This window comes from Nerophis ophidion, linkage group LG11 (genome assembly GCF_033978795.1).
Source record: "Nerophis ophidion isolate RoL-2023_Sa linkage group LG11, RoL_Noph_v1.0, whole genome shotgun sequence".
NCBI lineage: Eukaryota > Metazoa > Chordata > Actinopteri > Syngnathiformes > Syngnathidae > Nerophis > Nerophis ophidion.
Window position 1 is genome coordinate 42526978 of NC_084621.1, and position 26978 is coordinate 42553955.

General features: G+C 41.0%; 1 protein-coding gene across 1 annotated transcript in view; it reads right to left on the reverse strand.

Annotated features, from left to right (window-relative positions):
• The window catches only part of kcnn4 (potassium intermediate/small conductance calcium-activated channel, subfamily N, member 4), a 91860-nt gene that overhangs the window by 48826 nt on the left and 16056 nt on the right, over positions 1 to 26978 (reverse strand). Inside the window, exons 2-4 of the mRNA XM_061916033.1 lie at positions 13959 to 14054; positions 6663 to 7099; positions 428 to 563 (exon numbers count right to left, since the gene is read on the reverse strand). Of these exons, the coding sequence (XP_061772017.1) occupies positions 428 to 563; positions 6663 to 7099; positions 13959 to 14054 (669 nt within the window). The remainder of the gene's footprint in view (positions 1 to 427; positions 564 to 6662; positions 7100 to 13958; positions 14055 to 26978) is intronic.

Consider the following 26978-nt stretch of genomic DNA (forward strand, 5'->3'; position numbering starts at 1 on the left):
GACAATATAGATAGACCTAAATCTTGTGGTTGCCAAAACAATTTAGTTGAATATCTCATTGAGTAACAAATATTTGGGGAATTTGTCTTCCTTTTTTTTTTCTTATTGCATTTTAAAATTATTATCATATATTTAGTTAAACTAATTTTCAGTCTCTCAAAGCCTAAATAAAAACAGGCAAAACTTACTAAGGACAAGGTAAAGGCCAGCGCAGCAGAAAATATATTTACACAAGGAATATTTTGCACATAAAGTAACATAAGAGATTATATTTGAGGAACAGCAATGGAACATCTTGTATGTGCTGCTTATCTTAAGCTGGTTGCTCACAAAAAAAACAAAAAAAAACAGCAAAAGTGAAACTCAGATAAGGCGTCTCTCAACGTGACTTTAATTAACCCGTCATCTTTGCATGAAAGTAAGTTACCATGACTCCAGTGAAGAGACACACCGACTTGCCACAGCGAGTGTGGGGTGCCACGTCGCCGTAGCCCACTGTGAGGAAGGTGATGGCTATAAGCCACAAAGCGGTTTCCATGTGATCGGTCGACCCTTGTGTCTGCCTGCAGGAGATAAAGCGTAAGTTAGTAAATGATGTAACATTTTACAACAAATAAACTACTACTAGTTTATTTTATTTTTACAATGGAACTATTTGTCTACTACATACTTTTGGCTGCAATGCAAACCTGGTGTATTGCATCCAATGTCATTGTGGCAGTTTTTAAACCTTAGCAGTGGTGATATAATCTGGTATATTTGCACCCGTTTTGTTGCAGATGTTCATTAATATGAAATGTCTCTAACAAATGAATGAATAGATACAAAACAGAACGTTACTGGAGGGTTTGTGTGTGAGGTGGGACACTGCTTTGGCCCCAGAAAAACTAGTACAGCTTCGGCCAGTTTTTTTATGGATATTAAAATGGGTGTACTTACTATTGTTTATGAAGTCCTTAATAATAGCAAGATTGGAAATATATATGGAAATTAAAGCTGTCAAAAGTTAAAATATGTTAAAATATTTAATCTCCATTAATCACATTTTGTCCAGTTTACTCATCATTAATCAAGAATATCATTAGAGATGTCCGATAATGGCTTTTTTGCCGATATCCGATATTCCGATATTGTCCAATTCTTAATTACCGATACCGTAACAACCGATTCCTCTCTGAGCTGCGACCTTATCACGGTAGAGGAGTTTGCGTGTCCCAATGATCCTAGGAGCTAGCTTTTGCCACCTGGTAGGGTCTCCCAAGACAAACAGGTCCTAGGTGAGGGATCAGACAAAGATCAGCTCGAACACCTTTATGAAGAAGACAAATCATGGACCCGGACTTCCCTCGCCCGGACGCGGGTCGCCGGGGCCCCCCTCTGAAGCCAGGCCCGGAGGTGGGGCTTGATGGCGATTGCTTGGTGGCTGGGCCTGTTCCCATGGGGCTCGGCCGGGCACAGCCTGAAGAGGCAACTCGGGTCACCCCTCCAATGGGCTCACCACCCATAGCAGGGGCCATAGAGGTCGGGTTGGATGTGAGCTAGGCGAAAGGCAAAGGCAGGGCACTTGGCGCTCCGATCCTCAGCTACAGAAGCTGGCTCTTGGGACGTGGAACGTCACCTCCCTGGGGGGGAAAGAGCCTGAGCTAGTGCGCAAAGTGGAGAAGTTCCGGCTGGATATAGTCGGACTCACTTTGACGCACAGCAAAGGCTCTGGAACCCCTTCTCTCGAGAGGGGCTGGACTCTCTTCCACTCTGGCGTTGCCGGCAGTGAGATGCGACGGGCTGGGGTGGCAATTCTTGTTGCCCCCCCCGGCTCTAACCCTGCACGTTGGAGTTGAACCTAGTGGACGAGAGGGTAGCCTCCCTCCGCCTTCGGGTGGGGGGACGGGTCCTGACTGTTGTTTGTGCTTATGCACGAAACAGCAGTTCAGAGGTACCCACCCCTTTTGGGTACACTCGAGGGAGTACTGGAAAGTGCTCCCCCGGGTGATTCCCTTGTCCTACTTGGGGACTTCCACACTCATGTTGGCAACAACAGTGAAACCTGGAGAGGCGTGATTGGGAAGAATTTACGCCCGGATCTGAACCCGAGTAATGTTTTGTAATGGACTTTTGTGTTCGTCACAGATTGTCCATAACAAACACCATGTTCAAACATAAGGGTGTCCATATGTGCACTTGGCACAAGGACACCCTAGGCCGCAGTTCCATGATCGACTTTGTAGTTGTGTCATCGGATTTGCGGCCTCAGGTTTTGGACACTCGGGTGAAGAGAGGGGCGGAGCTTTCTACCGATCACCACTTCGTAGTGAGTCGGCTGTGATGGTGGGAGAGGATGCCGGAAAGACCTGGCAGGCCCAAACGCATTGTGAGAGTCTGCTGGGAACGCCTGGCAGAGTCTCCTGTCGGAGAGAGTTTCAATTCCCACCTCTGGAAGAACTTTGAACATGTCACGAGGGAGGTGCGCGACATTGAGTCCGAGTGGACCATGTTCCGCACCTCTATTGCTGAGGCAGCTGATTGGAGCTGTGGCTGCAAGTTGGTTGGTGCCTGTCGTGGCGGTAATCCGAGAAACCGTTGGTGGACACCGGCGGTGAGGGATGCCGTTAAGCTGAAGAAAGAGTCCTAATGGGTTCTTTTGGCTCATAGGACTCCGGAGGCAGCGGACAGGTACCGACAGGCCAAACGGTGTGCAGCTTCAGCGGTTGCGGAGGCAAAAACTCGGACATGGGAGGAGTTCGGGGAAGCCACGGAAAACGACTTCCGGACGTCGTTGAAGCAATTCTGGACCACCATCCGCCGCCTCAGGAAGGGGAAGCAGTACACTGTCAACACTTTGTATGGTGCGGATGGTATTCTGCAGACCTCAACTGCGGATGTTGTGGAAAGGTGGAAGGAATACTTCGAAGACCTCCTCAATCCCACCAACACGTCTTCCTATGAGGAAGCAGTGCCTGGGATATCTGTGGTGGGCTTTCCTATTTCAAGGGCTGAGGTTGCTGAGGTAGTTAAAATCCTCCTCGGTGGCAAAGCCCCAGGGGTGGATGAGAACCGCCCGGAGTTCCTTAAAGCCCTGGATGCTGTGGTGCTGTCTTGGTTGACAAGACTCTGCTGTATTGCGTGGACATCGGGGGTGGTACCTCTGGATTGGCAGACCGGGGTGGTGGTCCCTCTCTTTAAGAAAGGGGACCGGAGGGTGTGTTCCAACTATCGTGGGATCACACTCCTCAGCCTTCCCGGTAAGGTTTATTCAGGTGCACTGGAGAGGAGGCTACGCCACATAGTCGAACCTCGGATTCAGGGGGAACAGTGTGGTTTTCGTCCTGGTCGTGGAACTGTGGACCAGCTCTATACTCTCGGCAGGTTTCTTGAGGGTGCTGGGAGTTTGCCCAACTAGTCTACATATACTTTGTGGACTTAGAGAAGGCATTCGACCGTGTCCCTCCGGAAGTCCTGTGGGGAGTGCTCAGAGAGTATGGGGTATCGGACTGTCTTATTGTGGCGGTCCGCTCCCTGTACGATCAGTGTCAGAGCTTGGTCCGCATTGCCGGCAGTAGAGTCGGACACGTTTCCAGTGGGGGTTGGACTCTGCCAAGGCTGACCTTTGTCACCGATTCTGTTCACAACTTTTATGGACAGAATTTCTAGGCGCAGTCAAGGCATTGAGGGGTTCCGGTTTGGTGGCCGCGGGATTAGGTCTCTGCTTTTTGTAGACGATGTGGTCCTGTTGGCTTCATCTGGCCGGGATCTTCAGCTCTCACTGGATCGGTTCGCAGCCGAGTGTGAAGCGACCGGAATGAGAATCAGCACCTCCAAATCCGAGTCCATGGTTATCTCCCGGGAAAGGGTGGAGTGCCATCTCCGAGTTGGGGAGGAGACCCTGAGAGTCTTGTTCAAAAATGGGGAAAGAGTGGATCGTGAGATCGACAGGCGGATCGGTGCGGCGTCTCCAGTAATGCGGACGTTGTACCGATCCGTTGTGGTGAAGAAGTAGCTGAGCCGGACGGCAAAGCTCTCAATTTACCGGTCGATCTACGTTCCCATCCTCACCTACGGTCGTGAGTTTTGGGTCATGACCGAAAGGATAAGATCACGGGTACAAGCGGCCGAAATGAGTTTCCTCCGCCGTGTGGCGGGGCTCTCCCTTAGAGATAGGGTGAGAAGCTTGGGGGTAACGGGGGTGTATATTGTAGCGTCCCAGAAGAGTTAGTGCTGCAAGGGGTTCTGGGTATTTGTTCTGTTGTGTTAGGTTGTGTTACGATGCGGATGTTCTCCCGAAATGTGTTTGTCAATCCTGTTTAGTGTGGGTTCACAGTGTGGCGCATTTTTGTAACAGTATTAAAGTTGTTTATACGGCCACCCTCAGTGTGACCTGTATGACTGTTGACCAAGTATGCTTTGCATTCACAAAATGTGTGTGTGAAAAGCCATAGATATTATGTGACTGGGCTAGCACGCAAAGGCAGTGCCTTTAAGGTGTATTGACGCGCTGTATTTCCCCCTACGCCAGTGTACAAAGAAGCATTTTAAAAAGTCATGAATTTTACTTTTTGAAACCGATACCGATAATTTTGAAAGTGATAGATAATTTCTGATATTGCATTTTAAAGCATTTATCGGCCGATAATATCGGCAGTCCAATATTATCGGACATCTCTAACTATCACTATTGCTTAGGAATGTCACGAAAGAAATAGCATGACTTTACATACACAGTGAAAATAGGGCAGTCAAATGGTTAAACTATTTAGTTGTTATTAATCACATCTTGTCCACAGTTAACACATAATTAATCCCGGTTATTTAGGAAGGTCTTTTGAAAAAGCATTACTTTGAATACATATTGAATATATATTCAAATAATTGAACTATTTAATCAGGGTTAATCACATTTTGTCCATAGTTAACTCATAATTAATTCTGATTACCACTATTGTTTTGGAAGTTCTCATTAAATACCATGACCATAAATATATATCAAATATGGGGCTGTCAAATGATTAAAATATTTAATCGTGATTAATTACATTATGTCAATTGTTAACCCACAACAAATCACGATTATCATGACTGGTAAGGAATTTCTTATTAAATTGCCTGACTAGTAATACATATTGAAACTACAGCTGTCAAACGATTAAAATATTTAATCATGATTAATTACATTTTGTCCATAGTTAACTCATAATTAATCCTGATTACCACTATTGTTTAAGAAGTTCTTAATGAATAACATGATTTCAAATAAATATTGAAATTATGGCTGTCACATTTTGTCAATAGTCAACACAGACTAATCACAATTAATCGTTATTGTTTTGAGATTTTCCTATTACCGTAAATAACATGACTTGAAATCAAAGCTGTCAAACTAATAAAATATTTAAACAAGATTAATCACATTTTCTCCATAGTTAACTATTAATTAATCATGATTAATTGCATTTTAATAAGTGTACATTAATAAAATGTATACCCAACATACGCTGGGCAATTTATTTGATGTATGCAAATGTTTGTTTACTAAATATTATGCCGTTTTTAACAGCTCAAAACAAAATGGACCCAAACAGACACATACAAACGCACGCACACACACACACGCGCACACGCAACATTTTTTCTATCTGGGGTCAGCAGTCATTTAGTTCTAATTTTCTCCCATTATGAAATATACTGTATATTACTAAATATATATATTTTAAATGAGATTATTTTTCCCACGAAGTCTCACTCTTTTTCATTACTTTTGTCGGTCTGGGCTCTGAAGTTGTTGCAGAAGCGACATTTGCGTGTTTGGGGAACTGCCAGGTTAATTGGGGGTGCCATAACCAGGAAAGGACAAACTACCTACCGGCTCAGTGTGCTTTGATTTATTATGGGGGCAGGAAAAAAAAGCCCAAATAAGCAACCAAAAGTCCAAATAAAACGCAAACAACGACTCACAAACTTTGAAAGCGACTTTACAAAAAAATCAATCAATCAAATAGTATCCTCAAACACAATTTTGGGAAAAATTCAAACATACGCCATCAATATCCATCCTTGGATGCTTTCTTGGAGCTGAGAATTCAAGAAGTATGCCGCAATGAATAAATCCTTTAAATCCAAATAATCACGCACCCAGAAATGTAAAAAAAAAAAACCTTTTATAGAGAATAATTACAGTCTTACATGCACAAATTATGCGAAATACGTACAATGAGGAATTAAATGAATAAATGAACATTACCTTTACTGAAGACTCTTGGAACGATTAGAGCAGAGGGAAAAGGGGAGGGGAGAGCCTTTGTGCTTTGATTTAAGTTATTTTTTTAACTCAATTGTGTTTCTCACCTTCTTTATCAAAGTGCTGTAACTCACAATTTTCTTTGGCCACGAGGTGGATTATTCAATAAAAATATATCAATAAAATCAATAAAGAAAATAACAGACTGAGTCACTAAAAAAAATATGGGATTTTGTGTTTGTGCACTCAATTCCGCAAAATGATGCGGAATCATAACATTTGTTAGGCACAAAGTTTAGCCCCATGATAACTAAAACAGAATACAAAAACCTGGAAGGGCTACATTTTTTGTAGTCTAAAAGCGTATCATATGAAAAGTCTGGCGTACAAACCGAGGTGCCACTATATTAGAATGTAAAGATGTGCTCCATACTTCTCACATAGAGTCAGCATCCAAGATGCCGTGAGCCAGAAGAAAAGGATGAAGACAAGCAGCGTGCGTGCAGGGTACTTGTTCATCAGGACCTTGAGTACGAAGCGGAAGGTGAAGTTGATATTGTTGAGCGAGCCGATGCTCCGGTAGGAGGCGCTCAGCAGCACCTTGCTGTGCAGCAGGACCGCTCTGTGCACCAGGTACAAGCGCAGGAACATCAGCACCGACAGCAGCAGCTCCAAATTCGCCAAAGTCTTACTGTGATGGTCGGAATCACACAGCGGAGATGAGGAAGAGGAGTTGCCGTGAAGGCCCGCCTCCCAGTAGGTGCCGACCGGATGGATAGCGCAGACCAGTACCTCAAACGTGATGACAAAAACCCTGTGGCTGGTCATGGCAATGCGCCAGTCCACCTGATTGTGGTCGATAATGAAAAGCTGAAAGACAATTATTAAAAGATATTTTAGGGACTGTGGTGGGTTTTTTTGTTAGGCACACCACACCCTTTACTGTAGGCACCACATACAGAACTGGTTTGAGGAAACACAAGAAAACGTAGAATTACGTATTCTTTTTTTCTAATCCCGGAAAACGAATAATACCTATACTTGCGATTTGTTATATTTACTTTTAATATTTTATGGATAGGCTCCAGCCCCCCCATGACCCCGAGAAGGAAAATCGGTAAAAATGGATGGGTGGATGGATTCTATAGGATGTATGGTTTTTTTTAGAGATGTCCGATAATGGCTTTTTTGCCGATATCCGATATTCCGATATTGTCCAACTCTTAATTGCTGATACCGATATCAACCGATACCGATATATACAGTCGTGGAATTAACACATTATTATGCCTAATTTTGTTGTGATGCCCCGCTGGATGCATTAAAACAATGTAACAAGGTTTTCCAAAATAAATAAACTCAAGTTATGGAAAAAAAAGGCCAACATGGCACTGCCATGTTTATTATTGAAGTCACAAAGTGCATTATATTTTTAATATGCCTCAAAACAGCAGCTTGGGATTTGGGACATGCTCTCCCTGAGAGAGCATGAGGGGGTTGAGGTGGGTGGGGTATGGGGGTTAACGGGGGGTGTATTTTTCAGCGTCCCGGAAGAGTTAGTGCTGCAATGGGTTCTGGGTATTTGTCTCTTTTGTGTTTATGTTGTGTTACGGTGCGGATGTTCTCCCAAAATGTGTTTGCCATTCTTGTTTGGTGTGGGTTCACAGTGTGGCGCATATTTGTAACAGTGTTAAAGTTGTTTATACGGCCACCCTCAGTGTGACCTGTATGGCTGTTCACCAAGTATGCCTTGCATTCACTGGTGTGTGTGAAAAGCCATAGATATTATGTGACTGGGGTAGCACGCAAAGGCAGTGACTTTAAGGTTCATTGGCGCTCTGTACTTCTCCCTACGTCCGTGTACACAGCGGCGTTTTAATGTCGTAAATTTTACTTTTTGAAACAGATACCAATAATTTTAAAACTGATAATTTCCAATATTACATTTAAAAGCATTTATCGGACGATAATATCAGCAGTCCGATATCGGACATCTCTAGTTTCTTTCTTGACTGTTTTTTTTTTTTTTGCACTTGTATGGTATGTAAATGATCAAAATAATAAATTAGATTTATATAGCGCTTTTCTATCAACTAGATACTCAAAGTGCTCAAATTCACACTTCGGTGATGGTAAGCTACATTTGTAGCCACAGCTTCCCTGGGGTAGACTAACAGAAGCTTGGTTGACAATTTTCCTCGACCTCCACCCATCATTCATTCACCAGTGTGAGCGGCACTGGGGACAAGGGTGGGTGAAGTGTCTTGCCCAAGGACACAAAGGAAGTGATTTGGATGGCAAGAGGCGGGGAGAGAACCTGGAACCCTCACCACGCCACGCCATTCCAAATAACAATACATACATATATATATATATATATATATATATATATATATATATATATATATCCTGTATGTATTACATATAGCCCATTAATTCCGCACTATTGACTAGTGATGCACCGAAAAGTCGGCCGCCGACAAAATACTTTGCACACCGAAACCGCATATGTGATGACATATCCAAGTCCACTGGAAGGCCAATTCTTTTCCTGCGCACCAGAATGACATAGCTTGCCCAATGATGACGTAAAAGTCGCAAGCAGGCAGCATTCAGGGTGCATTTTCATTTATACTGCAGTCACGTTTGAAAAGATCGAATTCAATCAGGTTTAGACTTCATCCTGATGTGGCCCCAATCTGATGTGAAGAGTTTAGATTTGAAGCACTTTGGAGCGTTTAGGATGCCAAAAATATCCGATTTGTTTCACTGAGGTCAAAACAATCAGGTTTGGTGTGCAGTGTAAACAAGGCCTTAGTATCTAACAACCTTTATGAACTTTTTAGTCAGGTTTCAGAGAAAATCACTCTAATGAGACGTCCCTTGCAAAAGTGACTGTGGATGTCGATACATTATCAATTTTGCTACTGCTTGATCTCAGCACTGCCTTCGATACTCACAGCATTTGTATCAAATGCGAATGTGATGTTAGTTTTCACAGTTATGCTAATGACACCCAACTTTACATGCTCCTAAAACTGACCAACACGCCAGATTGTAGTCATCTGGAGCCGTGTCGCAATGAAATGAAACAATTGATCTACAGCAACTGTTTGTATCTTAACTCTAGAAAGACAGACATGTTGATTATTGGCCCTGCTCGACACAGGCACTTGTTTAAGGATACCACCTTGAAATTTAACAACAAAACAATTGTCCAATCTGACTCTGTAAAACTCTAGGCATAAAACTATAAAACTATTATTCATTCATACTAGTACTACCGTATTTTCCGGACCATAGAGCGCACCGGATTACAAAGCGCACTGCCGATGAGCGGGTCTAGTCAGAGTTTTTTTCATACAGAAGGCACACCGGATTATAGGGCGCATTAAAGGGGTCATATTATTTTAGTTTTTTTTCTAAATTCAAACACTTCCTTGTGGTCTACTTTACTTTTTAAATAAAAATGAATAAAAAATTATTCTGCGGCCCGGTACCAATCGGGCCACAGCCCGGTGGTTGGGGACCACTGGTCTACATAACATGTAATGGTGGTTCTTTGGTCAAAATGTTGCATTGAATATGTTTTACAGACCATCTTCAAGTCACTGTCTGACAGTCGCTTCAGGATGCGCCGTTTTGTGGGAGGTCTTATTTACGTGGCTCACCTTCGAAAGCGTCTTCTCCCCGTCATCTTTGCTGTAGCGGTGTAGCGCGTAAAGACGGGAGTGGAAGAAGTGTCAAAAGATGGAGCTAACTGTTTTAATGACACTCAGACTTTACTTAAATCAACAACGAAGCAGCATCTCCTCATTCGTGGTTCACTAGTGCAACAACGGCGGAAATGTATCCGTGAAAAAACGTCCGACCGGGACTCTCTAATAACTAAAGTTTGGTGGGTAAATTATGTAAACGCACTACACTGGTAGTTTTTAGCGCTTTCATAGATACAAGTTACAACTTTACGGTACTTTATACAAACCCTGTTTCCATATTAGTTTGGAAATTGTGTTAGATGTAAATATAAACGGAACATAATGATTTGCGGACAAAGCTCAGCACTAAGTCGAACACATTTCCAGTGAGGGTTGGACTCCGCCAAGGCTGTCCTTTGTCACCCGATTCTGTTTATAACTTTTATGGACAGAATTTCTAGGCGCAGTCAAGGCGTTGAAAGGTTCCGGTTTGGTGACCGCAGGAATAGGTCTCTGCTTTTTGCAGATGATGTGGTCCTGATGGCTTCATCTGACCGGGATCTTCAGCTCTCACTGGATCGGTTTGCAGCCGAGTGTGAAGCGACCGGAATGAGAATCAGCACCTCCAAGTCCGAGTCCATGGTTCTCACCCGGAAAAGGGTGGAATGCCATCTCCGGGTTGGGGAGGAGACCCTGCCCCAAGTGGAGGAGTTCAAGTACCTAGGAGTCTTGTTCACGAGTGAGGGAAGAGTGGATCGTGAGATCGACAGAGATTGGTGCGGCGTCTTCAGTAATGCGGACGTTGTACCGATCCGTTGTGGTGAAGAAGGAGCTGAGCCGGAAGGCAAAGCTCTCAATTTACCGGTCAATCTACGTTCCCATCCTCACCTATGGTCATGAGCTTTGGGTCATGACCGAAAGGATAAGATCTCGGGTACAAGCGGCCGAAATGAGTTTCCTCCGCCGTGTGGCGGGGCTCTCCCTTGGAGATAGGGTGAGAAGCTCTGTCCTCCGGGAGGAACTCAAAGTAAAGCCGCTGCTCTTTCACATCGAGAGGAGCCAGATGAGGGGGTTCGGGCATCTGGTCAGGATGCCACCCGAACGCCTCCTTAGGGAGGTGTTTAGGGCACGTCCAACCGGTAGGAGGCCACGGGGAAGACCCAGGACACGTTGGGGAGACTATGTCTCCCGGCTAGCCTGGGAACGCCTCGGGATCCCCCGGGAAAAGCTGGACGAAGTGGTTGGGGAGAGGGAAGTCTGGGTTTCCCTGCTTAGGCTGTTGCGCCCGCGACCCGACCTCGGATAAGCGGAAGAAGATGGATGGATGGATGGATAATGATTTGCAAATCATTTTCAACCCATATTCAGTTGAATATGCTACAAAGACAACATATTTGATGTCCAAACTGATAAAACTTTTTTTTTTTGCAAATAATCATTAACTTTAAAATTTGATGCCAGCAACACGTTACAATGAAGTTGGGAAAGGTGGCAATAAATACTGATAAAATTGACGATTGCTCATCAAACACTTGTTTGGAAAATCCCACAGGTGTGCAGGCTAATTGGGAACAGGTGGGTGCCATGATTCCGTATAAAAACAGCTTCCCAAAAAATGCTCAGTCTTTCACAAGAAAGGATGGGGCGAGGTACACCCATTTGTCCACAACTGCGTGAGCAAATAGTCAAACAGTTTGATTTCAACATCTACTGTCCATAATATCGTCAAAAGTTTCAGATAATAAGGCGAAATCATTCCACGTAAGCGGCATGGCCGGAAACCAACATTGAATGGCCGTGACCTTTGATCCCTTAGACGGCACTGTATTAAAAACCGACATCAATCTCTAAAGGATATCACCACATGGGCTCAGGAACACTTCAGAAAACCACTGTCACTAAATACAGTTTGTCGCTACATCTGTAAGTGCAAGTTAAAGCTCTACTATGTAAAGCGAAAGCCATTTATCAACAACATCCAGAAACGCCGCCGGCTTCTCTGGGCCCAAGATCATCGAAGATGGACTGATGCAAAGTGGAAAAGTGTTCTGTGGTCTGACAAGTCCACATTTCAAATTGTTTTTGGAAATATTCGACATTGTGTCATCCAGACAACAGTGGAAGCAAACCATCCAGACTGTTATTGACGCAAAGTTCAAAAGCCAGCATCTGTGATGGTATGGGGGTGCATTAGTGCCCAAGGCATGGGTAACTTACACATCTGTGAAGGCTACATTAATGCTGAAATGTACATACAGGTTTTGGAACAACATATGCTGCCATATAAGCACCGTCTTTTTCATGGACGCCCCTGCTTATTTCAGCAAGACAATGCCAAGCCACATTCAGCACGTGTTACAACAGCGTGGCTTTGTAAAAAGAGAGTGCGGGTACTTTCCTGGCCTGCCTGCAGTCCAGACCTGTCTCCCATCGAAAATATGTAGCCCGTTATGAAGCGTAAAATACGACAGCGGAGACCCCGGACTGTTGAACGACTGAAGCTCTACATAAAACAAGAATGGGAAAGAATTCCACTTTCAAAGCTACAACAATTAGTTTCCTCAGTTCCCAAACGTTTATTGAGTGTTGTTAAAGCTGATGTAACAGTAGTGAACATGCCCTTTCCCAACTACTTCGGCGCGAGTTGCGGCCAAGAAATTCTAAGTTAATTATTATTTGAAAAAAAAAAAAATTAAGTTTATGAGTTTGAACATTAAACATTTTGATGAGTTTGAACATTAAACATTTTGTCTTTGTAGTCCATTCAATTAAATATGGGTTGAAAAGGATTTGCAAATCATTTTATTCTGTTTATATTTACATCTAACACAATTTCCCAACTCATATGGAAACGGGGTTTGTATTACAAATAGCAACAGCAGAGGGTGAATGCCCCACAACAATAAGGTAGTGAAAAAGAAGAAGCTTTTCGACAACGTAATTCGGCATAGACTACAGTGGCGGACGTGCACAAATGTTCAGGACTGTTGCAGATCTCAAATACATATCAGCACGTACCACAAAGTGAGAAAAGTTGGTTTTGCATAATATTGTTAAACAATACGCAAGATAATATGTCTGCTAATGGGTGCCATTTTGCGGTCCTTATACACACACCATAGTAATACTTGTATCTCTGACTACGGTAGCTGTAATGGGCCAACAATCTATCATGCGGTTTGGCTTCTAAGTCACACTAAAACATTCTGAAGTATTTTTTAGTGCCATGTGTAATGTTTTTTATTTGCATTGGAACATTTAAATTTTTGGTGTTGTTTACTATTGCAGTCTACAAATATATTTTATGTGTGACTACTATCTACTGGTCACACTTATCATTACACCATGTACCATATAAAATTACTTCAAGGTCGGTAGGCACAACCAGAATTATTCCATGCATGTGGCGCAAAGGGTTATAAGTCGTTTTTTGAGAAAATTTAAAGATTTTAAGTGCGCCTTATAGTCCGAAAATACGGTAATATAATTTATTGTAACATACCCAGTCTCTCACAACAAAATGTTCCTCCTTATCTCTGTGCATGGATTCCCCCTCGTATCGCAGGCACGCTTGAGACCACAATTGAAAAACATTTCAGGTAAGAATGAAGCTGCACAGCACACAAAGTAAGCCGTTTGATTCAAGGGTGCGTGACCTTCTGCAATTTTTCTTTTGTAAAGCACATAATTGGACATGCATGCTGTGAACGTTGGAGTCGATGAGAGAGTGTTTATTCTGTTTAATTTCAAGTGATTAACTTTGTGTATTGAGTTTGCACACAATGTGGACTGGAAAAAATGTTGAATCTCCAAACAGCATGCCTAAGGCTTTTCACCAGGGATTACTAATTTATATATAAATATATAGCAGAAAAAGCAAGGATAATTGGTGTTGAGACGAACCTCTGTGGACCTCTTGGTGAAAACAGGTTGATGTGGGGAATTATTGTTTTAATCAAGTCACACTCTGAAGATGAGCAACACAAAAATCAAGCCAGCATTGGAAACAGAGTGAAATCTAGGAAACTCACCCTGATGTCCTTATAATGGAAGGCTAAGATTAAAATGAGGAGACACCCAGTAGACAGACTGATGGAACAGTTGATGAATAAGGCGATGTTTGAGCCCTGGGTAGGAAAACAAAGAAAGAGTTGTGTGACAAAGCAGCAGATCTAATTTCTCTCAAGTCAGGTCAAACCAATACAAAGCTTGTAAATTGTGTTACGACTACCTGCAGAGGTAAACGTTACATTTTTAAAGGAGGAAAATTATGAATTGTGTCATTTCTGATGTATAGTGTTAGAAAGTTGGGATATTGTGTTAAACAATGTCAAATCATAAGGTTCATGCATTTTGGCATACGCTGGGTTTTGCAGTCTGGCTCTGTTGTGACATCACAGCGAGGTGGATGTACTTACAGTATGTGGATACTGAGTACATCCACCTTCCTTTGAGAGGAGCTCCCTCTGTTTAAGGCTGTGAGGAAACGCAAAAAACGTAAGAAAAAGTGTTACACTCATCTTATCTTGGCATGCCCAAAATAACACAGACATGCAACAACATAAATGCTGGAAAAATCAACTGTTTTTTATGTGCCTCTGAATAAATCTGAGTGTGAATCTATATAATGTTTCTGAAGTTTATTTTCGACCGTGTCACGGAAAAGAAATATAGCAGTGACGACATCAAAATTATTTATGTATATACACACATATATACTTGAATATATATATATATATATATATATGTGTGTGTATATATATATATATATATATATATATATACATATATATATATATATATATCCATCCATCCATTTTCTACCGCTTATTCCCTTTTGGGGTCGCGGGGGGCGCTGGCGCCTATCTCAGCTACAATCGGGCGGAAGGCATATATATATATATATATATATATATATATATATATATATATATATATATATATATATACATATTCATACATATATATATATATATTCATACATATATATATATACACACATATATATATATATATATATATATATATATATACACATATATATATGTTGGATCCATTATGGATTGAACTTTCACAGTATCATGTTAGACCCGCTCGACATCCATTGCTTTCATCCATTGCTTTGATTGATTGATATATATATATGTATATATATATATTTTAGGGCTATATAAATAAACATTGATTGATTGATTGATTGATTGATTGATTGATTGATTGATTGATTGATTGATGATGATTGACATATATACATATACATACAAACCCCGTTTCAATATGAGTTGGGAAATTGTGTAAAATGTAAATATAAATGGAATACAATGATTTGAAAATCATTTTCAACCCATATTCAGTTGAATATGCTACAAAGACTAACATATTTGATGTTCAAACTGATAAAACTTTTTTTTTGCAAATAATCATTAACTTTAGAATTTGATGCCAGCTACACGTGACAAAGAAGTTGGAAAAGGTGGCAATAAATACTGATAAAGTTGAGGACTCCTCATCAAACACTTGTTTGGAAAATCCCACAGGTGTGCAGGCTAATTGGGAACAGGTGGGTGCCATGATTTGGTATAAAAACAGCTTCCCAAAAAATGCTCAGTCTTTCACAAGAAAGGATGGGGCGAGGTACACTCCTTTGTCCACAACTGCGTGAGCAAATATCCATCCATCCATTTTCTACCGCTTATTCCCTTTTGGGGTCGCGGGGGGCGCTGGCGCCTATCTCAGCTATAGTCAAACAGTTTAAGAACAACGTTCCTCAAAGTGCAACTGCAAGAAATGTAGGGATTTCAACATCTACGGTCCATAAGATCATCAAAACGTTCAGAAAATCTGGAAAAATCACTCCACGTAAGCGGCATAGGCGGAAACCAACATTGAATGACCGTGACTTTCGATCCCTCAGATGGCACTGTATCCAAAACCGACATCAATCTCTAAAGGATATCACCACATGGGCTCAGGAACACTTCAGAAAACCACTTTCACTAAATACAGTTTGTCGCTACATCTGTAAGTGCAAGCTAAATCTCTATTATGCAAAGCAAAAGCCATTGATCAACAACATCCAGAAACGCCGCCGGCTTCTCTGGGCCCAAGATCATCTAAGATGGACTGGTGCAAAGTGGAAAAGTGTTCTGTGGTCTGACAAGTCCACATTTTAAATTGTTTTTGGAAATATTCGACATTGTGTCATCCGGACCAAAGGGGAAGCGAACCATCCAGACTGTTATCGACGCAAAGTTCAAAAGCCAGCATCTGTGATGGTATGGGGGTGCATTAGTGCCCAAGGCATTGGTATCAAATATCAAATATCTTGTCTTTGTAGTGCATTCAATTGAATATGGGTTGAAAATTATTTGCCACTCATTGTATTCTGTTTATATTTACATCCAACACAATTTCCATACTCATATGGAAAGGATTTTTTTTTTGTCATGAAAAAGCGAGTTTTTTTGGGTTGGTTGCACAAATTGTACGATTATCTTGTGTTTTTAATGTTGATTTAATTAAGAAAAAAAAAAAATTTAATTTTTTTTTTTAATTATTCTGGTTGGAGACCACTGGTTTAGTGTACATATTGGCCTGGTAAGGTTTGTGACTCTTGACAATAAATAAAGCAACACATGCTGAACACGGTTAGTGTTTGTCCCTACCAAAGTAATGCTCCTCCTTATCTCTTCTTCGCATATGCATGGCCTCTCCCCTCGTATCGCAAGCACGCTTGCAACATTTGAAAAACATTGTAGGTAAGGGTGCGTGAAGTACTTTGTGACATCACAGCGGAGTGGGTGTGCTTAATTTGACCTGAAGTCAAGCCCAGAGGGGGAGGAACTCCCTCTGCTTCAGCTGTGAACAACGCAAAAAAGGTTGGATAAAGTATTGATTACATTTAATCTTGACATGCTCATAATAACGCAGATGAGTAGTGACATAAATGCTGCTGAAATCAGTGTTTTTTTTGCGGCTCTGAATTTGATGTGAGAGTTTGAAGCTATACCTTATGTTGTGACCAGGTAAATCTATATTATGTTTATGACGTTAATTTTCGACCGTTTCTCGGGGAAAAAAACAGCGGTGACGACTTCAAGATGTATATCTAGATAGTGTAGAAATTTAAAAGATAAATTATGATACTTTTGGAGCGGTTGGGCCATAGTTTCATTTGTAATTTGGGAACACCTCCACAATCAAACATCTTGCAGACAGACTCAAAAAAAGGTTATAAATAGGGCTGGGCGATATGGCCTTTTTTAAATATCTCAATATTTTTAGGCCATATCGCAATACACGATATATATCTCGATATTTTGCCTTAGCCTTGATTGAACACTTGATACATATAATCACAGCAGTATGATGATTCTATGTGTCTACATTAAAACATTCTTATTCATACCGCATTAATATATGCTCATTTTAAACTTTCATGCAGAGAAGGAAATCACAACTAAGTCAATTCACCAAAACTGTATTTATTAAAGTTATTAGCAGGTGACTTTTGAAATGATGCAACATATTAGCAGTAGTGCTACTTTTGGTAGCAACGCTTGTGCCCCACACTTGACAAATTAAAGGTTCTCTATTCAACATCTTCCCTCTTGAAGCCGAACCACCGCCAGACGATGGACCCCCTGCTGTTTTGCTTGGGAATTAATTTTTCCTTCAATCGCACCTTCTATCTCTCGTTTTACCACTCACACGGGTTCGCTAGCATCACAGCTAACGTTACCCAGTCTGCTACTTCTCTGCTCCGCGAGGGCGTATACGTATGTGACGTATGACGTGACAGTATGTGACGTGTGTAAGTTTGTGCGCTTGCTGTCTGTAAGAAGGAGACACAAGAAGGAGTGGGAAGAACCTGTAGTGTAATGCCCGCAGCTAAAAGCAACTGCGTGAGAACGTATACTCGAATATCACCATATAGTCATTTTCTATATCGCACAGAGACAAACCCGCGATATATCGCGTATATCGATATATCGCCCAGCCCTAGTTATAGAATTTAGTACTTTGGAGAAATGTATACGCAAAATTTACAACAAAGCATATTCAATACATATTCTCTACCTTTTGGCAGAACATTTTGATGGACTTCATCTTCTACTCCTTCCTCATCAATAACACATCTCCACATTCCTCATGAGTGATGTAAAACAGCTAGAAGTAGCACTGGACATTTGGCGCGGCACTACGGGCTAAACTGAGACTCTTATAAACTATTAGCTTTCAGCAAGTGTCTGGTCAAAGAGGAGATAAACTCTTTTGATGCACTTCATCGTCGACATCAATAACACAGTTTTGGATTGTGCAATGTGGAATGACAAGGCAGAAACGCGGTGCTAACAAGACGGGATGCAAACATCAACGCTATAGATCGTAGCTATGACTGTCAAGTTGACCAAGTTTTTGCAGAAGAGCACACAGCGGTGATTTCACACATGGAAGCCCAGTTCTCACTTAGAGGAATTACCCAGGATGTGAAGAAGTATTTTTGTTGTGGCCGTGTTGTAGTGGCTGGATGACAGCCATAACAATGACATTTAGAGGATCCTCCATGCTACCGGTAGTAGTAATAATAATAATAATAATGCATTCATTTTTTATAGTGCTTTTCTAGACACTCAAAGCGCTTCACAGAGAATTGAAAACCCATCATTTATTCATTCTACACTCACACGTTGATGGTGGTATTGGTAGCCACAGCTGCCCTGCAGTTTACTTGTGGAAAGTTAAAGTTAAAGTACCAATGATTGTCAAACACATACTAGATGTGGCGAAATTAATCTCTGCATTTGACCCATCACCCTTGATCACCCCTGGGAGGTGAGGGGAACAGTGGGCAGCAAGTGTTGCTGCCAATGTGCGTCTCTGATCACAAACAAAAATTAATTCACATTCATAAACCAGTGTGAGCGGCACCGGAAGCAAGGCGGGTGAATGGTCTTGCTTAGGGACACAATGGCCGTGACTAAAATGGCGGAAGCCGGAATCAGATCTGGAGTCCACAATTTGCTGGATGGCCACTCTACCAACTGAGCCACGCCGTAATCTCCAGTACTGTAATATCCAGACCACACTCAAGGCTACTATATTGGGTGAAACTAATGTCAAATTGACAATATGGCTATTATTTAATGTTTAGGGGGCTCTAAATACTGTATTTTTCGGACTGTAAGTCTCAGTTTTTTTCATAGTTTGGCCGGGGGTGCGACTTATACTCAGGAGGGACTTATGTGTGAAACTATTAACACATTACCGTAAAATATCAAATAATTTTATTTAAAAGCGACACAGAGGAAGAAGATTTCATTTGATTTAGCGATTGAGAGTGACAGATTGTTTGGTAAACGTACAGCATCTCCTATATGTTATAGTTATTTGAATGACTCTTACCATAATATGTTACGTTAACATAACAGGCACGTTCTCAGTTGGTTATTTATGCATCATATAATGTACACTTATTCAGTCTGTTGTTCACTATTCTTTATTTATTTTATATTGCCCTTCAAATGTATATTCTTGATGTTGGGTTTTGTCTAATAAATTTCCCCCAAAAATGCGACTTATACTCGAGTGCGACTTATATATGATTTTTTACTTCTTTATTATGCATTTTCGGCAGGTGCGACTTATACTCCGGAGCAATTTATACTCCGAAAAATACGGTATGTAAAAAACCATATATTTAAAAAGTCGTAAACCATTTTTTATGCTTTAACTATGAAAATATTTGATTAATTAATAATAGTACTACTTGCGGGTAAAAACGTTTATCGCGGTCAATTAATTGGCTGCTGTTTTTTTAACCAATCAGATTTCAGATAAGCCTCACAGCACCAGCAAGCAGTGGTACATTAAGGTCAGCAATTATCTGATTGTTTAATCAGAGCAAAACAAAGAAGACATTGACTTGGGGTCGGACATTCTTAAGAAGTAGTTTTCTTTTCCTAAAAAAGGTTATCTCACAAATTCCAGATAATTGCTCATGAGTGTGTGGTGAGTATGACACATTTTATTTCAATGTGTTCTGTTTTTGTCATGTTGTTAGCTCAGTGTTTCCCACAGGTCAGGCATCTATTTGTGGTGGTGTGGTCGGGTGGCGGGGGGTGGGAGGGGGGTCACAGGCAGCGGCGATGACCAAAAAGAACGCTAGTTGGAATATAATTACAACACTTTATGTACGTATTTATATAATATTTACATATTTATATAATATGTAACTACAAGCTCCATTCACAGACAGAGTCTCATTGCTTTTATGAGCGGTCGAGCGAGTCAAAAGCCGGGAAAAAAAATAATAAAAAATAAAAATGTTTCTTTTTCTTTTTTTTATTTGTAGCGGCCGTAATTCTTTCGTGGCATGCCGCCACAAATAAATGAATGTGTGGGAAACCCTGTAGCTAATTATTGATTCTGAAATACTCCAAATGTTGATGTTGTGCTTTAGTGAGAAAGGCTTGTTAGATTGTTATATTGCTTTTTGTGTGTTATTTTTTATTTACATAATATAAGGCTGTCACAATAACGAGTTACCTCATTTAATTGATCACACAAAAATATTGCAATAATCATGCATACATGCAGATTAATCACACAATTTATTTTTACTGTATATGCTCCTTTGCATTAACCACAGTTGTAGACCTGAAAGTTATACACAAATGCTAAACATTCAGTGATCAGGTCAATTCATACGTCAGTACAAAGATGATTAAAGGCCAACTGAAATGAGATTTTCTTATTCAAACGGGGATAGCTGGTCCATTCTATGTGTCATACTTGATCATTTCGCGATATTGCCATATTTTTGCTCAAAGGATTTAGTAGAGAACATAAAGTTCGCAACTTTCGGTCGCTAATAAAAAAGCCTTGCCTGTACCGGAAGTAGCAGACGATGTGCACGTGACGTCACCGGTGTGAGGGCTCCTCACATCCTCACATTGTTTATAATGTGAGCCACCAGGAGTAAGAGCAATTCGGACCGAGAAAGCGACGATTTCCCCATTAATTTGAGCGAGTATGAAAGATTTGTGGATAGGGAAAGTTAGAGTGAAGCAAGAACAAAAAAAAGAGAAAAAAAGAAAATGCGACGGCTCCAGGTGGCAGCAGTGGGAGAGTTTCAGATGTAATTAGACACATGTACTAGGATAATTCTGGAAAATCCCTTATCTGCTTATTGTGTTAATAGTATTTTAGTGAGATTATAAAGTATTACCTGAAAGTCGGATGGCTGCAGTGAACGCCAGTGTCTCTGAGAGAAGCCGAGGAGCCAAGATCACAGCTGCCTTTTTGAGCTGCATGATGAGGTCGCATAATCCACTCAAGTCTCCGGTAAGAGCCGACTTAATATTACAATTTTCCCATCCAAAAACTTGCTGGTTGACGTAGAGAAACATGTTCGCTTGACTGCTCTGTGTTAAAGCTTCACAACAAACAAAGAAACACCCGCTGTGTTTCGGTGCTAATGGCAGCTGCAACCCACCGCTTTCCACCAACAGCATTCTTATTTGACGTCTCCATTATCAATTGAACAAATTGCAAAAGATTCAGCTACACAGATGTCCAAAATACCGTCTAATTGCGCGATGAAAAGAGACGACTTTTAGCCGTAAGTGGTGCTGGGCTAATATGTCCCCTCCAACCAATAACATCACAAACACGCTTCATCATACGCGTCATCATTCCGCGACATTTTCAACAGGAAACTCCGCGGAAAATTTTAAATTGTAATTTAGTAAACTAAACCGGCCGTATTGGCATGTGTTGCAAAGTTAGATTTCATCATTGATATATAAACTATCAGACTGCGTGGTCGGTAGTAGTGGGTTTCATTAGGCCTTTAAGAAGATTCTGATTGGTGTGCGGGCTTCACTGTGGCAGAGGGGTTAGTGCGTCTGCCTCACAATACGAAAATCCTGAGTAGTCCTGGGTTCAATCCTAGGCTCGGGATCTTTCTGTGTGGAGTTTGCATGTTCTCCTCGTGGATGCGTGGGTTCCCTCCGGGTACTCCGGCTTCCTCCCACTTCCAAAGACATGCACCTGGGGATAGGTTGATTGGCGACACTAAATTGGCCCTAGTGTGTGAATGTGAGTGTGAATGTTGTCTGTCTACCTGTGTTGGCCCTGCGATGAGGTGGCAACTTGTCCAGGGTGTACTCCGCCTTCCGCCCGATTGTAGCTGAGATAGGCACCAGCGCCCCCCGCAATCCCAAAGGGAATACGCGGTAGAAAATTGATAGATTGATGGTTGGTGTGCTGTATGACAAATTTCACTTCAAAATACACTCTGACGGGATTTTAGATGAAACAAGTTTTAAGCAAATAAATATTGTTCATTAAAGTAAAACACCTAAAAAAAATTCCTGTGTGACATTCTGACAATAGAATTGCATTTGTGTCTAAATATTCCGTCTTTCTTTAAGTTAATAGTGGTTTGAGTGTCCGCCCTGAGATCGGTAGATAGGTCGTGAGTTCAAACCCTGGCAGAGTCATACCAAAAACTAAAAAAATAGGACCCATTACTTCCCTGCTTGGCATTTAGCACTAAGGGTTGGAATTGGGGGTTAAATCACCAAAATGATTCCCGGGCGCAGCCACCGCTGCTGCTCACTGCTCTCCTCACCTCCCAGGGGGTGAGGATGATGGGTCAAATGCAGAGGATAATCTCACCACACCTAGTGTGTGTGTGACAATCATTGGTACTTAATTATATAAGTGATTATTAACCTGAATAATCATGGTTAATCCAATTAAAAAGTGTGATTAATCCGATTCTTTTAAGTAATCATTTGACAGCATTAATTATTTGATATACTGCGTTTTTGTGTGTTATTGATGGTTTGTATTACTGTGACATGATAGTTGCAATATTATTAGTACAGCAGCCTGATGTTGATTGTATAATAGCTCTTTAATGCAGATCCTCACCCACATGTACTGAATAATTTCTTGATTTATGTGACACCGTGCGACAATGTTTGGTGAATATTAGTTTTGTTTATGAGAGTTATCTTGATAATGGTGTCTCTATCCCTCTATTTTATTTGTGTGTTTTGCCTTTTGTCACTTATTTTGCAACGCTTATTGCAAAATGAGTAGCAACCTCAATGAAAACAATACATACACTGGCGGTTATGTTTTAGTGTTTTCACATTTAACAATGGTTCACTTTTTTTCCCCTTTTATGATGGGGAAATGTCACAATGTTACTTAACACACTGCCTGGACTGTTAATGAAGTGTTTATGACGGTGACAGTTTCACCTTGAAAGAGTTTATTTCTGTTTCTAATGACACTGTTTGGAAATTCTTAAATATCTGTGAAGAAATTCTGCCCAACACTGGATTTTGTTGAGTCTTAACGCTACCAGGTACAGTGGTACCTCAACTGAAGAGTGCCCCAACTTAAGAGTGTTTTAAGATAAGAGCTGTCTCTCAGCTAATTGTTATGCTTTAAGTTGCAATCAAAAATTTGACTTACAAGATTCTTAGCCATTTGTTAGCATAGGAAATGTCACTGTGAGCCCTTTAAGATCCAACTAAAACATCCGGTCTTGTTCGCTAGCATTAACTTATAGCTAGAGCTCCAAGATACCTTGAGCGTGTAGCCAATTTGGTGAAGTAATTGGAGCGTATCACAGCTAATCTGCACCATACGGAAGCAGAATGAGTCCAACACCAGCCAAAATTGTTAAAATAAACAGAGTGGACATGTATCCATGAAAATAAGGAAAAAGCTGCTGATGGTGTGTTTGACAGCGAAACAGCTGAAAACTGATACCGTAGAAGTCAAATCTCCAAGGTTAATACTGTACATTATTTCATAAAACTATTGTATTTGTTTGTACTATATTCATTTATATTGTTTTTAATATAATATATCTAAAAGTTAAAAATGCATGTTAAATATTACAAAATGTTGATATTTTGGGGGGGCAAAATGCATTGATTACCGTGGACCCCGACTTAAACAAGTTGATAAACCTGGCCAATTGTACAGAATATGTACTGTACTGTGCAATCTATTAATAAAAGTTCCGATCAATCAATCAAAAAAAGCACTTTATATGTAGAAAGGTTTAAGGAACCATTCTGAGCCTTATCTTATTTATTTTTTATTTTATCTATGTTGACCACATCAACCCTTGCAATGGACCCTGTGTGTATATGTATGTTATGCCATTGTTTACAATTTTGGTAAATAAATAACCAAAAAATTAATATTTTGTTGTTTTCTTACTGCACCGAAAGTGAACCGAAACGTAACCTCTAAACCGAGGTACGTACCGAACCAAAATTTGTGTGCACCGTTACACCCCTAGTTACACTCATTAAGAACTTAAACACAAATAGTACTCTATACCACCTTCTTCTCCCCAACATTCATTTAAATCCTGAGAGTGTTCATTGCTGTCAGTGGAAGTTCTGATGTAAACTGTACTTAAATGTGATTGAAATTTTAAAAAGCTGCTTAAGATCTTTCAACATCAATAAAACCTGATCATTTAGGTAGTATGATGACGACCCTTGGCATTACACACCTTTTTCCCTCCAGTTTCTGCCACACGGTGTCTGTATTCTGTCAGGGCTCTAATTAGAAGGTTAAACATTTCACCACATTCCCGTCCAGCAGAGCAACAGCATGTTTCCTGCCAGATTTCTACAAGTGTTTTTGTAATGTTTTCCTGTTGGAAATTTCGAGCCCGGTGAGCTTAATTTCAGGTTAACCTTTACACAGATTGTTTCTCACAGTCTCCAAGACGAGACATCAGCAGCAGGTCGGAAAATATAATGAAAATCTAACGCAAAGGTTATTTTCTGCTTGGCTAGTAATATAATAAATATGTACATGTAAAGCCACAGAAAAAATATCACGTGCATCTGGTGTATTTAACGATTGCATACAGCAAATTACACGCTACTTAAGTCCGATGCAATGCAATTATTTTGATATTCACACTTCATCACTGCAAGGAAATTAAAGGACTATTTATATAATTGCCTCTCAATAAAAGCACTATTTTCCAGTGTGCCCTTAAAGGCGGACTGCCCTTCCCATGAGCCAAAATGACCCAAGAGGACTCCTTCTTCAGCGTGACGGCATCCCTCACCGACACCAGCGGGTTCTGATATTATCGCCATGGCAGGGACCTTGCAGTCACAGCTTCGATTAGCTGCCTCGACAATAGAGGCACAGACCACGGTCTACTTGGACTCAATGTCCAGGGCCTCCCTTGTAACAAGTTCAAAGTTCTTCTGGAGTTGGGAATTGAAACTAAGGAGACTCTGCAAGGCGTTTCAGGCAGACCCTCACTATCCATTTGGGCCTCTTAGGTCTTTCTGACAGCCCCTCCACCATCGGAGATGAGTCACCAACAGGTGGTGATCGGTTAAAAAAGTTCCGCCTCACTTTTCACCCGAGTGTCCAAAACATGAGACTGCCAATACGATGATACAACCACAAAGTCGATCATCGAACTGTGGTCTGGGGTTTTCTGGTGCCAAGTGTGCATATGGTTACCCTTATTTTGGAACATGTGGTTTGCTATGGACAATCTGTAAAGCAGTGGTTCTCAAATGGGGGTACACGTACCCCTGGGGGTACTTGAAGGTATGGCAAGGGGTACGTGAATTTTTTTTTTAATATTCTAAAAATAGCAACAATTCAAAAATCCTTTATAAATATATTTATTGAATAATACTTCAACAAAATATGAATGTAAGCTCATAAACTGTGAAAAGAAATGCAACAATGCAATATTCAGTGTTGACAGCCAGATTTTTTGTGGACATGTTCCAGAAATATTGATGTTAAGATTTATTTTTTTGTGAAGAAATGTTTAGAATTAAGTTTATGAATCCAGATAGATCTCTATTACAATCCCGGAATAGGGAACTTTAAGTTGATGATTACTTCTTTGTGTAGAAATCTTTATTTATAAATGAATCACTTTTTTATTTTTCAACAAGTTTTTAGTTATTTTTAAATCTTTTTTTCCAAATAGTTCAAGAAATACCACTACAAATGAGCAATATTTTGCACTGTTGTAAAATGTAATAAATCAAAAACTGATGACATAGTGCTGTATTTTACTTCTTTATCTCTTTTTTTCAACCAAAAATGCTTTGCTCTGATTAGGGGGTACTTGAATTAAAAAAATGTTCACAGGGGGTACATCACTGAAAAAAGGTTGAGAACCACTGCTGTAAAGAGCACAAAAGTCTGAACAAAACTTCACTCTGGTTTAGATCAGGGCAGCCGTTTCTACCATCTCCAGGTCTCACTGCTGTTGCCAACGTAAGCCCTGAAGTCCTCCAGTAGAACAAGGGAATCACCTGAGGTAGCACTCTCCAGACTCCCAAAAGAGCGGGAACCCTGAACTGCTGTTCGGTACATATGCACAAACAGTCAGGACCTGTCCCCCCACCCTGAGGCTGAGGAAAGGTACCCGCACGTCCACCGGGTTAAACTCCAAAGTACAGGCTTTGAGCTCCGCGGCCACAGGTATAGCCACCCCAGCCAGTTGCCTCTCAATGCTGGCAACGCCAAAGTGGAAGAGAGTCTGGCTCCTCTTGAGCCTTTGCTGTGCGTTGAAGTGAGACCGACTAGATGCAGCCAGAACTTCTTCACCTCGCGCACCAGCTCAGGCTCCTTTCCCCCTAGCGAGGTGACGTTCCATGTTCCAAGAGCTGGCTTCTGTAGCCAAGGATCGGACAATTGAGGGCCCTGCCTTCGACTGCCGCCGAGCTCACATAGCAGCCGACTTCTATGGACCCTGCTACGTGTAGTCTAAGCTTTTATTCTTTTTAAAAAATGGTTTGTACTGTAGCACTTTAAGATGTATTCATATGAAAAGTGCATAACAAATACAATTTATTATTATAATTGATCATTTCTGGCGAGCGCTGTAGCATCCTTCTCTTTTCAGTGGTCCTTAAAGGCCTACTGAAATGAGATTTTCTTATTTAAACGTGGATAGCAGGTCCATTCTTTGTGTCATACTTGATCATTTCGCAATATTGCCATATTTTTGCTGA